Source organism: Podarcis raffonei, chromosome 12, assembly GCF_027172205.1.
Source record: "Podarcis raffonei isolate rPodRaf1 chromosome 12, rPodRaf1.pri, whole genome shotgun sequence".
NCBI lineage: Eukaryota > Metazoa > Chordata > Lepidosauria > Squamata > Lacertidae > Podarcis > Podarcis raffonei.
In genome coordinates this window covers 52,258,743-52,274,006 of record NC_070613.1, presented here as the reverse complement: position 1 = coordinate 52,274,006, position 15,264 = coordinate 52,258,743, and the positions used below count along the sequence as shown (strand labels likewise).

Below are 15,264 nucleotides of genomic sequence, written 5' to 3'. Positions count from 1 at the left end.
CTCAGTAAATACCCACTCAAACATACACAATGCGTGGGAGACAGTTTGCTCTTCTGGCTCAGTTGTGGTTGAACTTCTACACAACACCCTTAAACATGCTCATATTTCATTGGTAGCGCAGCACTTTGCAAGAGTTGGCATTCAGCTGGTCGCTGGTCGCAGGTGCCCATGGTCAGCTGGTTATTGCCTCTTGAAAAGTGCTGTGCTTTGAAAGCCCCACTGATCACTGATCATCAATACTAGCAAACTGCTGTGCCCACAGCGCTCCAATTTCAACCACACAAGCAAAGGAATACAGGTTGCTTCATTGTGAGCTGTCTCCCTTTACCATCTCTCAAAGTTGGCCAATGGGGTGAAGGGGGAAAGGATCCGGCCTAGCAGTTAGATTCAATTCCTTGCCACTAGTGTAGAAAGCAGGAAGTTACTGCCTGGAGCAAATCTTAAGTTTTAAAGCAGACATTGTGTGAGATACAGTGGTACCTCGGGTTAAGTAATTAATTCGTTCTGGAGGTCTGTTCTTAACCTGAAACTGTTCTTAACCTGAAGCACCACTTTAGCCGATGGGGCCTCCTGCTGCCGCCGTGCTGCTGGAGCACAATTTCTGTTCTCATCCTGAAGCAAAGTTCTTAACCCGAGGTAATATTTCTGGGTTAGCAGAGTCTGTAATCTGAAGCGTATGTAACCTGAAGCGTATGTAACCCGAGGTACCACTGTATAGCAATGGTTGGGTCATGATGACTTCATTGACATTAACGGTTGGCATGGGTTTTGGCTTAACACAACCATAAACAATTCATGAGCCCATTACCAAATTAAATTGTAAATGTCATCTCAGAATGCAGGTTGAACATCTTCCAGGAGTACCTGCACTTAAATGCAGAAATCAGTTTCAAAGAGCATGTGAGCTGTTACCCAAGTGAGGTCCCAATACCTATAAAATGTGAAAGGACTAAGAAACAGGATCTTTGTAACTATTTGCTCCACCCTCCCACTTTTAAAAAAATAAAAAAAAATCTGAAGAGCTACTGGTAGAGAAAATAAGTGAAAATTATCACACACACCCGCCCCCCCAAAAAAGTCCAGAAAAGCAGGTGTTACTTTGTAAACAATGGAAAACTAATAAAGGGCTATAAGGCACTAACTAGCATAAGAATCATGGCTTCTTCTGCTGTTGTTTCTAAAACATTACTTCTAAATATTATGTAGTAATTTGCAGTTTCCAGGAATAGTCCGCGCTTGTTCCACTGTACCACATCCAGGACGGAGCAAAATTACTTTAAAAACCAAGTACAAACCAAGTGACCTCAGTCATACTGGAGGCTTAACAACTCTAGTGCTATCCCTGAACCACAGCAAGAGAAGCAGCTTTTCTGCAACAAAAAATAAATCACTGAAGCTGGATTTTAAATGTCAACTCCATGTCTGCGAAAGAGTACATATTTGCTAGGGAGCAATTCACATGTAGAGAGAGAGGGAGCATTGCCAAGGATAGACTTTGGTTATCCAGGACAGACTGATATGTCAACGTCAATTCTATATATGAGACACACAAATGTACCTCTTCAACTGTTTCATCTACAAGCCCTTGGCAAGAGGCATTAGAATTCAGGACAGACAATGTTCTCTTCATGCAGTAATTTGGAATTGGACTAGCTGACCCCCTAAAGCTTTCGGATTAACGGGTGAGGCGCACAAAAATGTAAATGAATGAAAACTCTCAGACTCCCAGAAACTGACAAGTGGAAAAAGTTGCTGGCTGTAAGTTATCAATTCATCATCTGTTGCTCCTTGAATCTCTCTCTTTCTCTCTCTCTAGACCCCCTATATTTGATTCACTAACCTAGAGGGCTGAACTGAAGCCCACATGAAGATGGGAAAGATACTCACTATAAGTGCTCTGTTGTTGTGCTTGACATCTGCAGAAAGTGTGAAACTTTCCACACTTTTGCCAGTTGTCTCCTTTAAAATATAGAAATGCCATAACTCAAACCATGACTCTTGGCCCCAATCTGTTCCTTAATTGTTAAGTGTGAGATCCTCGCCCTGGTTGCTCAGTGTTGACAACCACTACTTCACATGTTCCAGATCTGAATACAGAAAATGGGTTTCAGGGACATGCCCTAGCTAAAATTAAGCTCCGGCTTTTGCAGACTGAAGTTGACCCGGCACAAATAGTTTTTTGCTGGCTCCACCACGCATATCATCTGAAGTGGGGTGCTATTTAGAAATGGTTTGCTGTGGCACCAGGACCTCTCTTAGCATCCACCTGCCACAAAACTCCGTCACCACTATTAAGATTGTCATGTGAAGTTGAACTAAAGCAGGGGTGCCTCTCTGAATGGAATCCAACCCCCTCCCTCCCCAGCCAGCATGGCCAAGGATCAGAAACGATGGGCGCTGTAGTCAAGTTACATCTGGAGGGCTGCAAGGCCCTGGCCTAAAACAAACAGTCTCAAGTCCAGTTTTCATTGAGATGGCTCGGTCTGCAGATGATGGAGCGTCGTGCAAGAAAAACACTTCCTCCACATAGAAAGCTAGATCTCAGATGGAGGGATTCTAGTCTATTCCTTCTCACTCAAGTGCTACTTTTTTAGGTGTACTGTATGATTTCTTTTTTCATGAGAGAATACTCCTCCATGTGCAAGCCCCCATCTGCAACCTGAAGAGGCACAACTGAAATACACGTCTACCACTTTAAGAGAAAACCAGGACTATAGTTGGTCCTTATGGCAATGCTGCTCAGAAAGAAATCTTTCCCTGTCATCTTTCACATTAACGTAACAATATCCTGCCAAGATGCCATGAACTTCAACCCCAGATCCTCTGAGAGATGATGATGATGATGATGATGATGATGACTGTTGTGTCAAGAGCTGCTAGTCTGGACTCACACCCGCGTGTTTGATGACTAGCATCAAAGGCTGCCTTGCATGTGTGAACATCCTATCATGGATCACCGTGCTTTCAAAGCACCCCTCAACACTTAATACCAGGGTGGGGCTCTAGCTGGGGGAGACAGTTCCATCCCTCTACAGGCCACTTTGACAAGTGGAAGGGGCCAATCGCCTCTTCGTCCAGAGCTTTAAAGGACATAATCTTGGACTCCCAGTTGCTGCTGTTGTATTTATTAAGCCTCTTTTCTTATGAAGTAACCAGGAGCAACTTGCATTAATACCAATTATAAACAACAACAACAACAACTTAAAAGCACGGCAACACAAATAAAAGGCTAAAAGCACAGCTAAACCAAAAGGTTCCACCCCACTAAGAAAGCCCACAATACCCTTCAAATTAAGAGCCAAAAGCCATGGGGGGGGGGAGAAGAAAAGTCTTTGTCTGGTACCTAAAACTGCATAAAGATGGTGCCTCACTGTTATGGTCCAAAGGAAAGCAGAGCAAGATATTTGGTACCAAGATCACCACCACCATATCCAATGTCCCTTCAAAGAACTTGCAGGAAACGAAAGACCTCCATTTCTCTGGCCAAACTACCACATTGCCCAAGCATCCTTACAACTAGAGACTTTGGGAAAAGACTTTCTGCCATCTTTTTTAAAAGTACAACATACATCAGGGGTCCACATGGGGCCCTGCCACAGATCTCTTTGTCTGTGGTCAAAATCCAACAGTCAGGTCCAAACCTCACTCAAGGGTGAACTCACATCAAGCATGTTTCATTGTCCTTGTCATCTTCTGCTTGGTAACACATGCACACACACACACACCACAGATATTGCACACATGCACACGCCATATTAGTGGTGCAGTTAGGCCATTTTAGTGAAGGGTAGTCAACGTGGTGCCATCCACATGTTGTTAGACTACAACTCCCATCATCCATAACCATAGGCCATGCTGGCTGAGGCTGATGGGAGTTGGAGCCTAACAATACTACACTGGCTTTCTCTATTTTAGACTCTGAGCTTAATGGTCTTATTGGGGAGGGGGGCTCTTTAGACAGCAGTTGCACCTTACACCTCTCACTTCAAAATGTAGAAAGCTAGCCCTGTTGAATCTGCAGTCTGCTCGTTTTGCTGAGAGAGACCCTGGACTTCTGCCCCAAAGTCTGACCCGATGGCGTCACATAGCTCCTAATAAGATTCTAGCCCCACAAGTGACCATTCCCAGCAGACCATTTGAGAATCAATGCTTCTTTGTGTGGTGGGGGGGAAGTGGCCCTCTTCCTTACCCCAAACTAGGGAAAAAAAGATTTTTAAAATGTATACAAACATACGAAATTGCTCCCCCATCCACAAACACAACCCTGCTGTTGTAGGATCCTGGAGAGGATGCTAGGAAAAAGGAATCAATTTCTCCCATAACTAATTGTCATAACTAATAACTCAGCCCAAGAGCGCACTCTCTCTCCATCACATGAGCGGGAGGAGGGAAGAAGGCAGACTTTGGGGAGTTCCACTTTAACCCTCCCTCCCATTTTCATGATAGACAATTGCTGGCATTTTAAAATTTCATCCAATCAATACCACTTAAGACAACCCAAATTTAATTTCAGCGAGGGCTCCCATCATCAAGATCTGGCCCTGAGACGTGTGATTTAGTAAGAGCAAGGAGCAAGGCATGCTTAGCTTGGAGGAGAGTTTCTGTGTGCGATGGAGAAAGAGCACATACTTTTTGGTTACTTGAAGGGCTGTCACACAGAAGAGAGCAAAGATTTCTCTCTGCTGCCCTCGAGGGCAAGACTAGAGCTAATGGGTTTCAGCTGTGGGAGGAGGCAGATTCTGAACATTAAGAGAAAATCCTTAATTCTTGACTTGCAAGGGTCAAGAATGGAACAGGTTCGCCCTCACTGGGCAACCATCTCGTGGGGATGCCCAAGCACTGGATTGTCTGCATGGTCCAGGGAGGTTGACTAGGTGGCCTTCAAGGATGCCCTCCAATCCACAATTCTAAGCCTCTGAGCACATGCAGAGTGCCACTTTCTTATCACGAAGCAGGCTTTCAGCATACTCAATTCTAGAGAGCATTGGGCAGAAGGTGTAAGTCCATCAGAGAGCTAAAAGGTAAGAGCTGTTGACAGTGGAGCAGGTCTCCCTCAGGAGGTTGTGGCCTCTCCTTCCTTGGAGGGGTTTAAGCAGAGGATGGATGGTTAACTGTCATGAATGCTTCGGCTGAGATTCCTGCCTTGCAGGGGGTTGGACTAGATGACCTTTGGGTCCCTTCCAACTCTATGATTCTATGAAAATGGCACTTTTAGAGAAAGAAAAAAGTGCCTCTTTCACAGAATCATAGAGAAAGAAATAGTGATGTATGGAAGTGAGAGCTGGACCATAAAGAAGGCTGATTGCCAAAGAATTGATGCTTTTGAATTATGGTGCTGGAGGAGACTCTTGAGAGTCCCATGGACTGCAAGAAGATCAAACCTCTCCATTCTGAAGGAAATCAGCCCTGAGTGCTCACTGGAAGGACAGATCCTGAAGCTGAGGCTCCAATACTTTGGCCACCTCAGGAGAAGAGAAGACTCCCTGGAAAAGTCCCTGATGTTGGGAAAGATGGAGGGCACAAGGAGAAGACGAGATGGTTGGACAGTGTTCTTGAAGCTACTAACACGAGTTTGACCAAACTGCGGGAGGCAGTGGAAGACAGGAGTGCCTGGTGTGCTCTGGTCCATGGGGTCACGAAGAGTCGGACACGACTAAATGACTAAACAACAACAACAACAGAGAAAGAAAGGGGGAGAAGAGTCTTCAGGAGGTTGAGTGGGTCTTGGAAGATCGGAAATCAACTTTAGCTCAGTTGGCAGAGCATGAGACTCTTGATCTCTGGGGTTGCAGGTTCGATCCCCACGTTGGACAAAAAAGATTCCAGTATTGCAGAGAGTTGGACTGGATGACCCTTGCGGTCCCTAGGATTCTGGAAAGGGGTGGGAGAGGCGAAGCTGTGCCGGAGGAGGGGTCCCCACCCCTCTCCCCTTACTCACCATCGCGTATTGTCATAGTAATGCTCCAGCACCGAGTAGCCGAAGAAAGAGTTGTTGGGTCCTTGGAAAATCACCGGGTGGTCCAGGTCGAGGTTATAGGAGTAGACCAGCGCCACGCACAGCGTCGCCACCAGCACTTGACACGCGCCCCGCTTGCGCGCCCCGCGGGACGCAGCAGCCATTCTTCGGCGGAGAATGCGCGCCTCTTGCAAGCCAGGATCCGGCCGCCCAGCTCCGTCGGGCGTCGCCTGCTCTCGCTGCCGGAGGAGAAGAAGAGGAGGACCGGCAGCAGCAGGAGCCCCGCGACCCGGGCCCGAGAGCGGAAGGGCGGAGCAGCCAGGAGCGCTGGGCTTGGCGCATCCACGCAGCGCCTGCAAGCCAAGACCATCCAGAGGCGAGTCCCCGGGCGGCAGGCAGGCAGTTCCCCGCGGGACTTTGCGAGGGCGGCGGCGGCGGCAGGACGCTGGAGCGCGCGGGCTCTTCTGGCCGCGTCCCGGAGCAAGCGAGGGGCTTTTGAGCGCCGCCGCCGCCGCCGGGCGCCAATCGCAGGCGAGCGCGCGCGGCGGAGCCAGCCGTCTCCCCGCCGGAGGCGCAGCGCCCTCTGGCGACGCCTCTCGCGCTCTTGCGCGCCTGAGGAAAAATAAGGGAAAAATAAGAAAGTTGGCTTCGGGAGAGAGATTAGGGGGCCGGGGCATAGGAGCCAACTCCTAGGGGCCGAGGGGTAGCCAAGGGGGCAGCTGCCCCCCAAACCAAGAAATGAATAAAATTACATCAGTGCTGTTTTTCTGGGGGACGCACACCCCTGAACATTTTGTGAATCTTTGTACTTTTGTCCATTTACTGTATTTATTTTTCCCGGTTGGAACTATAAAATTATGGTTTTCCTGAGTCAAAATGAGAGTACCCCTAAACATTTTTTTTAGGAAAAAAGCACTGAAAATACTTTACTAACTGAGGTTCTTGTCACACACACCCAACATAAAGCCTGCCCCTAACATAAATCCTGATATTTGAGGGGTCCACCCCCCAACTTGATGGGCATTATATATTTCAATTTACATTTTAAATTATTCATTTAAACAACCTTAAATCATTGGCTTCCCTCCTTCTCTTTCCGTGGCGTACCATTGTTGTTGTTGTTGTTGTTGTTTAGTCGTGTCCGACTCTTTGTGACCCCCTGGACCAGAGCACGCCTGGCACTCCTGTCTTCCACTGCCTCCCGCAGTTTGGTCAAACTCATGTTGGTAGCTTTGAGAACACTGTCCAACCATCTCGTCCTCTGTCGTCCCCTTCTCCTTGTGCCCTCCATCTTTCCCAACATCAGGGTCTTTTCCAGGGAGTCTTCTCTTCTCCTGAGGTGGCCAAAGTATTGGAGCCTCAGCTTCAGGATCTGTCCTTCCAGTGAGCACTCAGGGCTGATTTCCTTCAGAATGGATAGGCTTGATCTTCTTGCAGTCCATGGGACTCCCAAGAGTCTCCTCCAGCACCATAATTCAAAACCATCAATTCTTCGGCAATCAGCCTTCTTTATGGTCCAGCTCTCACTTCCATACATCACTACTGGGAAAACCATAGCTTTAGCTATACGGACCTTAGTTGGCAAGGTGATGTCTCTGCTTTTTAAAATTGCATACCATACATTCCTGTATATTTTACATAAACCATTCAGTATTCCATGGTCACCACAATCAGAGCTTATTTGCACTGTTGAATTTATCTTAATGCTACCAGCGTTTTCAAATGCATATAATTTTCACCCATTTATCCAATAAACATTTTCCATTCTTCTTTAAACGTCTGCCTATTTTTCTAGAAAAGGAGGTCCCAGAACTCGCCATGAGCACCTCCCTCTTTCTCTCAGATTGGCAATGATGCCCACCTGACTGTTGCCAGAACTGAGTTCCGGAAAATTCCGGCTGGGAAAAAAAAAGGCCCTGGTTATTGCTATTAAAATAGTGTGTGTCATGTGACTATTATATGGTTTATCTGCCCTCCCTCACCCCCCCCCCCAAAAATAATAATTATTTGTAAAAGTTGGCATGGTCGGTTTCCTCTCTCACACCACCAGCGAAAACAAATACGGTAAGCGAATAGGAAAAAGAAGCTACCTCCATCCATCGTGAATTTTAAAAGACGTTTAAATTGGTGATTCCAAAAAAGCCCTTTTTTTGCTAGGGATAATTAGGACGGAAGTTTCGAAGAAGCCAACTAATCTTTTTATGTACTCAACAACCACAGCCAGAATCTTATATGCGCAGAAATGGAAAGATGGAAGAGACTCCAGCAGAAGAATTAAAAAGGACGGATTGTGCTGAAATGGCAAAACTGACTGCAAAACTAAGAGATCAGAATGATGAACTGTTTATGGAAGGTTGGAGGCCTTTGGGGGACTATCTATCAAGATATTTTAGTGATAGGAAATTGTGCGCAGGATTTGAGACATGAGCGACAGGAAAAAACATAAAAATGATGTTAGGATGGAGTTAGGGTGTTGTAACAAGTATAATGCAGCAATTATGGTTAAGAATGAAAACATCAGTGTGGGGGGGTAGCAAGTCAAGAAGAAAAATGTAAGTGAGTAATATATTGGATGTGAAGTAAATGTGTTAATTTTGGGGGAAATCTAATAAAAAATAATATCAAAAAAGAACCTACCCCACATGATGCTGACACAAAAACCTTTCACAAATGCTATGTAAAAGAATGAAAGTTCAATATTTCCCACTTCTCTCTTCCTGCCTCACGCTTTCTCTCTGCTCAAAGCTGCAATCTAGCTGAAAAAGCACAGTCCAGAATTCTCCAACCTCTCATTTTGATTTGTTCTGATTTAAAGAAGAGACAGACCATTGGGGTTTCATGCCCATCTACCATGGCATTGGCATCTAAAAATATTTAAACTGCTTGCCAATTACAAAGAATGGTCAAAACAAAGATTTTCACATTTTTTGCAATGTCCTGAAGTAAACGATATTGTGACTGCCACGTATATTATATCACCAGAATTTCCACAAGTTCGGTGACTGAGCTATCCCCTCTGTGTGAATTAATCCCATCAGAAGGGAAGTCGATATGAAATGATTAGGCAAATTCCACAGATGACAATGCAATCCATTAATTAGCTCAGTGCCAAAGACGTTGCATCTGGAAATACCAAAGCTCTGAGGCTTTCCAGCTAAATCCCCAAGCACTGACCAACGCTGGAAAAGCTTTCCAATCAAATTAAAGAAGATGGAAACTGATGCTTAAATAGTGTGGATAGGAGTGTAGACATGGGGAGTCATCTCCACAAGAATGAGAGGTTGGCAACTCTGGGAGGCTGGCTGGCTCTGGGCCATTGAGATAAATCATCTAAAAAGCAAGAATTGTATCTAGCACACATTTCCAGGAAATAAGCAAAAATAACAACCAAAACAGCATCAATTCCCTGGCTACCTTCTGCAAGAACTTTACCTTCACAAGACTTAAATCACCAATATTTTGTTTACAGCTGCACAATTCAGGTTTCAGTACTGGGATTAAACACACACACACACACACACACACACACAAGTCCTAAACAGGGTATCATTTTTTAAAGGACAATTCAAGCAGTAAGGACCATTTCAATGAGGATATTTTATTCATATAGATTTTGGTTTTCTGATTTGCATTCACCAAGTTTTATTAGTTTTAAAACATAACCGTATGACTGCGCATGAAACATAGCACTTAAAATTGCATATCGTAAAGTAGTTCACCTTAACCATTTCCCGTGAAGTAGAAGGTATTACACAGACTTCTTCCTCTTAAACACCGCACAACCTGCAGGATCAAGTTTAATGTGCCGCTGAATTCATTTTGTAATTGTTCAAAAAGTCAAATTAAATGTCAAATTAAAGCGGCAGTGTCATTCCATTTCATTTGGCTGCAAACCCTGCTCTTGACCAAGTACAGTGGTACCTCAGGTTACATATGCTTCAGGTTACAGACTCCGCTAACCCAGAAATAGTGCTTAAGGTTAAGAACTTTGCTTCAGGATGAGAAAAGAAATCGGGCTCCGGCGGAGCGGCAGCAGCAGGAGGCCCCATTAGCTAAAGTGGTGCTTCAGGTTAAGAACAGTTTCAGGTTAAGTACGGACCTCCGGAACGAGTTAAGTACTTAACCTGAGGTACCACTGTAGAATAAATAAAATAAAATAAAATAGTTGATAGTGCAGTTTTCGGATATCACATATTTGAAGGTCCACCTTTATGGCAATATTGTAACCAGTGAGATTAATCCGAGGCACAATTATTGCTAATTGAAATCTTTGTGTGCCTCCTCCGTGAGAGGTCCAGAGGGCAGCAAAATGAAAAAGGGCCTTTTCTGTGGTGGCTTCCCGACATGTGGAATGCTCTCCCCAGGGAAACTCGCCTGGCACCTTCATTACATAATTCCTCTTCTCCAAGGCCTTTAGCCAAATAGACAATCTGTGGCCTTTGAAACTGGGGGCAGGGGGGCAGGTATTGGTTGGTTTGTTACTACATTCTGTATTTTTGTGTTTTTCACATTGTGAACCACACTGTGTTCCTCAGACGAATGGCAGTATAGAAATGTAATAAATAATAATTTGTGCTTCTTGGGTGGTTTCACTGGGGACACATAGTTTCAAATTAATTTAAGTTCCAAAGGATTTCTCTCCTCTACCACCTTCAAGTTCAAAGCCCAGTCAAAGACTGCCTTTTAAACCAGAACAGGAGGTAATAATCATTTAAGTATCCCCCATCTTCCTCTAAGCTTCTCAATCATATGTAATGCTTCAGCAGCATTTTTCTCAGTTCCATCACAAAAATCAATCACACCTCAAGCGTTCAAGATTCTTTTCTAAAGTACCCTACTTAAGGATTTTCAGCTGTGTTGAAGAATTGCTACTCTTCAAAAAAAAAAAAAAAGCCCTCTCTTTAATAAGGGGATTAGGGAATGCAGATATCCCTGTTCGTGGAATGGGGGAAAATTTACCCCATGATTTATTGCCCCTCTGTACTGAAAGGCAAATGGTGTGTGTGTATATATTGTGTACACTCATTAAAATGTTCAACCCATTCAGAAGCACAGGCGGTGTCTACCTTTTTGGGTACATGGGTGTCAGAAACCTGGGCAGGCAACACAGTATTGCAACTGTACAACAAGATGCTCTGTTTACCTTATCACCACACAGCTACTACAGCTAGGAAGAAGACGGGACTTTTCCTTTCCTTAGCAGAAATTACACAAGCCTCGAGCTCAGCCATCATTTAGCTGTTGCTGTTAGGAAGGCGATGGACCCTCGCTTTCCCCCAGTTGCGCTTCGAGGCCCCCAAGCCCTTTCCCTGTAAATAACTTCACACTGACACGTAATGTTAGTTTCATTTATTGGGTAAAATTTAGGCCACAACTTTATTGATTGCAGCACAGTGAGCAGTACAGTGGTACCTCTGGTTGCAAAAGGGATCCGTTCTGGAGCCCTGTTTGCAACATGAACAGAATGCAACCTGCGTCTGCCCATGTGCAGGTCGTGATTCGCCACTTTTGTGCATGCATGTGATGTCATTATGAGCATCTGCGCATGTACGAGCAGCAAAACCCGGAAGTGACCCTTTCCAGTACTTCCGGGTCGCCGCAGGACGCAACCTGAAAAAGCTCAACTTGAAGCAAACGCAACACAAGGTATGACAGTATTGGCTTAGGCATTGGCAACAGATTATAACTGACTCCTGCCTCTCTGGCTGGTAGTCTGAAAGGGTAAACACCAAATGAGGGAGCAACATAGATGAAGACCGACTGAAGCTCACCCCGGGGTTCCTGTGGTCCTGGCATGGCTCTAGACCCTCAAGCGGACTTTGAACAAGATCCAGGAACCCCAGATTCCTTTACCCTATTTCTGGAGGGGCAGGTGATGGCCGCACCTCCCACACACACACACACACACACTTCAATTAGCCAATGCCTAACTGCCAAACCTTACAAAGTTGTGACAATTGCTAAGAGGTAGGCGAAAAACCAAGTGGCCAAAGCCAATTTGCCAAGTGGAAAAAAATTCATACCCGGCCCCTGTTCCAAAAACAGACGACCCAATATCCAAAGCAAGGCCAAAACAGCATCTCCGACAAATAGGGAGGGAGGGCGGGTGTTTGGCAGCGCGAAGCAAGTGCCCCCAGTCACGTCGCGCCACCGCTTTTATAGGCCCCAAGAGTCACGCTGATTGGCCCAAACAGCCTGGCGTGACTGTGGGGCTCAAGTGCTGAGGCCTGGGTCATGCCCACCAACAACTCACCCCACAGGGGTACCTTAGGGGCCCGTGCGCAAGCAGGACCCTCAGTTAGGAGGATCTCATTTACTATCCAAACAGTGCCAATCTGAATTTACAGAGATCATGAGTGATCGTAGGATGTGCGTGCATTTTTCTAGAGTGCTTGCTGCCATCCATTTGTATCCAAGAAAATGAGCAAAATTCCATTTAGAATTAAATGTTTTTCCTATCAGATGTGCTTGACATATTTATGTTGAAAGGTACATCCCACCATTCGGTCCCCGGCAAATTCTGCCAAGGAAGGCCAGTGTTAATTAAATAGGCAAAGCCATCTCGTAAAAGCAGCATGACATATTTAATAAATAACGAAGTGAAAAATGGAAGCACTTAACGTCATCTGGCTCACGCTGCAAAGGCTTTCTTAAATTAAAAAGTCTTTCCTGAAGCCAGTTGGTTAGATCATGGGTCTGATACCATCAAGGTTGCAGGTTCAGTCCCTGTATATCCCATAGCTGCATATTCCTGCATTGCAGGGGGTTGGACTAGATCAGGCATAGGCAAAACAGCCCTCCAGATAATTTTGGACTACAATTCCCATCACCTCTAGCTAATAGGACCAGTGGTCAGGGATGATGGGAATTGTAGTCCAAAACATTTGGAGGGCCAACATTTGCCTATGCCTGGAATGGATGATGCTCAGAGTCCCTTCCATTCTATCATTCTAAAGGCAGAGAGAGAGAGAGAGAGAGAGAGAGAGAGAGAGAGAAGGCAACAGGTGAATCTCCCTAGGGTAGGCATCCAAATGTTTTTCTTGCTCGCTCATAACACTTGAACTTGAATGAAGCTGAATGTTGGAAGTGTCGGGTCAGATAAAAGAAAGTACTTCTTCATGCAGTTAGTAGTATTTGTTTTATTGTGAAATCTTTAAGATAATATTTTAGTTTTCTGTTATGTTGCTTTGACTGTATACTCTATATTTGACTTACTTGAGATTCTTTTGTTCATATTTTATTGATTTAATATGCTGTAAACCGCTTTGAGGTTTTTCTTAAAAATATAAAGCGTATAGAAATTTTAAAAATAAAAATTAAATTAAATAAATAAAAATTGTAGAACTCATAGCTACCAACCTGCATGGCTTTAAAAGATTAGACAAATTCATAGCAGAGAGGGCTGGCTCTTCTTATATTCTTATTCCACAAGGAGGGTCATCTGTAGGGAGGTTCAGCGTTCCCATGCATTGAAAGAATGCACAAGGGCAGTCATGAGGCTGCGCAAGCTAGCCCTGTCATCCACCGCCAAGAGACCCAGCCACTTGGCCTCCCTCCCATCTGGAGGTCACACAGTTCCGGCAGCACGCCCTGCCCCGGCTCGCCCCACCCACGGGTGGCATGTGCACCAGCAGCTTTCTGCACCTCGGTATTCAATCCATCGTATAGTTAAAGCTATGGTTTTCCCAGTAGTGATGTATGGAAGTGAGAGCTGGACCATAAAGAAGGCTGATGGCCGAAGAATGGATGCTTTCGAATTATGGTGCTGGAGGAGACTCTTGAGAGTCCCATGGACTGCAAGAAGATCAAACTGATCCATTCTGAAGGAAATCAGCCCTGAGTGCTCACTGGAAGGACAGATCCTGAAGCTGAGGCTCCAATACTTTGGCCACCTCATGAGAAGAGAAGACTCCCTGGAAAAGACCCTGATGTTGGGAAAGATGGAGGGCACAAGGAGAAGGGGACGACAGAGGGTGAGATGGTTGGACAGTGTTCTTGAAGCTACCAGCATGAGTTTGACTAAACTGCGGGAGGCAGTGGAAGACAGGAGTGCCTGGCGTGCTCTGGTCCAGGGGGGTCATGAAGACTAAAGGACTAAACAACAATATTCAATCCATCTGTAAAGCCAGATGTGGAGGTAACGCTCCGCTTTGCGAAGGCAAACCTCGCACCAGACATGCAGCAGTATGTCCAGGAGCATTATACCTGCTTTCCCTGACCTTCCTGGACAGAAAACAGGGTTTTCCCCCTGAGCTTTTGTCCTCTCACAATTTGTTTGTTAGACATATGGCCTGGCTGGAGCATGACAGGGGACAGGAGACATAATCAAGTATTGGGGAAACATTTCAGGGAAATAATAATAATAATAATAATAAATTTTATTTATATCCCGCCCTCCCCAGCCGAAGTCGGGCTCAGGGCGGCTAACAACAATAAAACAATACAAAAGTACAACACAAACAACACTCTAAAATCATTCATTATAAAATTAATTAAATTCAAGCCACTGGCCACCATTGGGCCAGAGCTCCGCAAAGATTGCCGAGGGAGGGAGTCAGGCTGTGCCCTGGCCAAAGGCCTGGCGGAACAGCTCTGTCTTGCAGGCCCTGCGGAAAGATGTCAAGTCCCGCAGGGCCCTAGTCTCTTGTGACAGAGTGTTCCACCAGGTCGGAGCCACAGCCGAAAAAGCCCTGGCTCTAGTTGAGGCCAGCCTAACTTCTCTGTGGCCTGGGACCTTTAAGATGTTTTTATTTGAAGACCGTAAGTTTCTCTATGGGGCATACCAGGAGAGGCGGTCCCATAGGTATGAGGGTCCTAGGCCGTATAGGGCTTTAAAGGTTAAAACCAGCACCTTAAACCTGATCCTGTACTCCACCGGGAGCCAGTGCAGTTGATATAGCACCGGATGAATGTGATCTCGCAGCGAAGACCCCATAAGGAGTCTCGCTGCAGCATTCTGCACCCGCTGGAGTTTCTGGGTCAGTCTTAAGGGCAGCCCCACGTAGAGCGAGTTACAATAATCCAGTCTGGAGGTGACCGTCGTGTGGATCACAGGAAACACCTGCTGACACGTGTATTTGCTAATGCTGGAAATGTGCTTAGATGGAAATACGTCATGTTCAGAGTGGTTTCACTACTGTTTCCAATTGTTGACTTCTGCTAATAAAAGGAGCCTCAGCAGAGCTAGTCGGCAGCTTGCTTGGCGCATGCTTGCCAGTGTGCTTCTGCACAGCTCACCTGAATTCAACCTCCCGTCGTCTCCGTTATTCCTACAGCCAGATGGATTCCGAGTGCCTGATGCATAATCC

The 15,264-nt window shown here is 45.6% G+C and overlaps 1 protein-coding gene across 1 annotated transcript in view; it reads right to left on the bottom strand.

The window, feature by feature from the left end:
• Positions 1-6,448, bottom strand: part of ITGA9 (integrin subunit alpha 9) — a 227,546-nt gene extending 221,098 nt beyond the window's left edge. Inside the window, 2 exon segments of the mRNA XM_053359512.1 lie at positions 5,939-6,168; positions 6,171-6,448. Of these exon segments, the coding sequence (XP_053215487.1) occupies positions 5,939-6,168; positions 6,171-6,326 (386 nt within the window). The 5' untranslated portion in view covers positions 6,327-6,448.
• Positions 6,449-15,264: the final 8,816 nt, after the last annotated feature.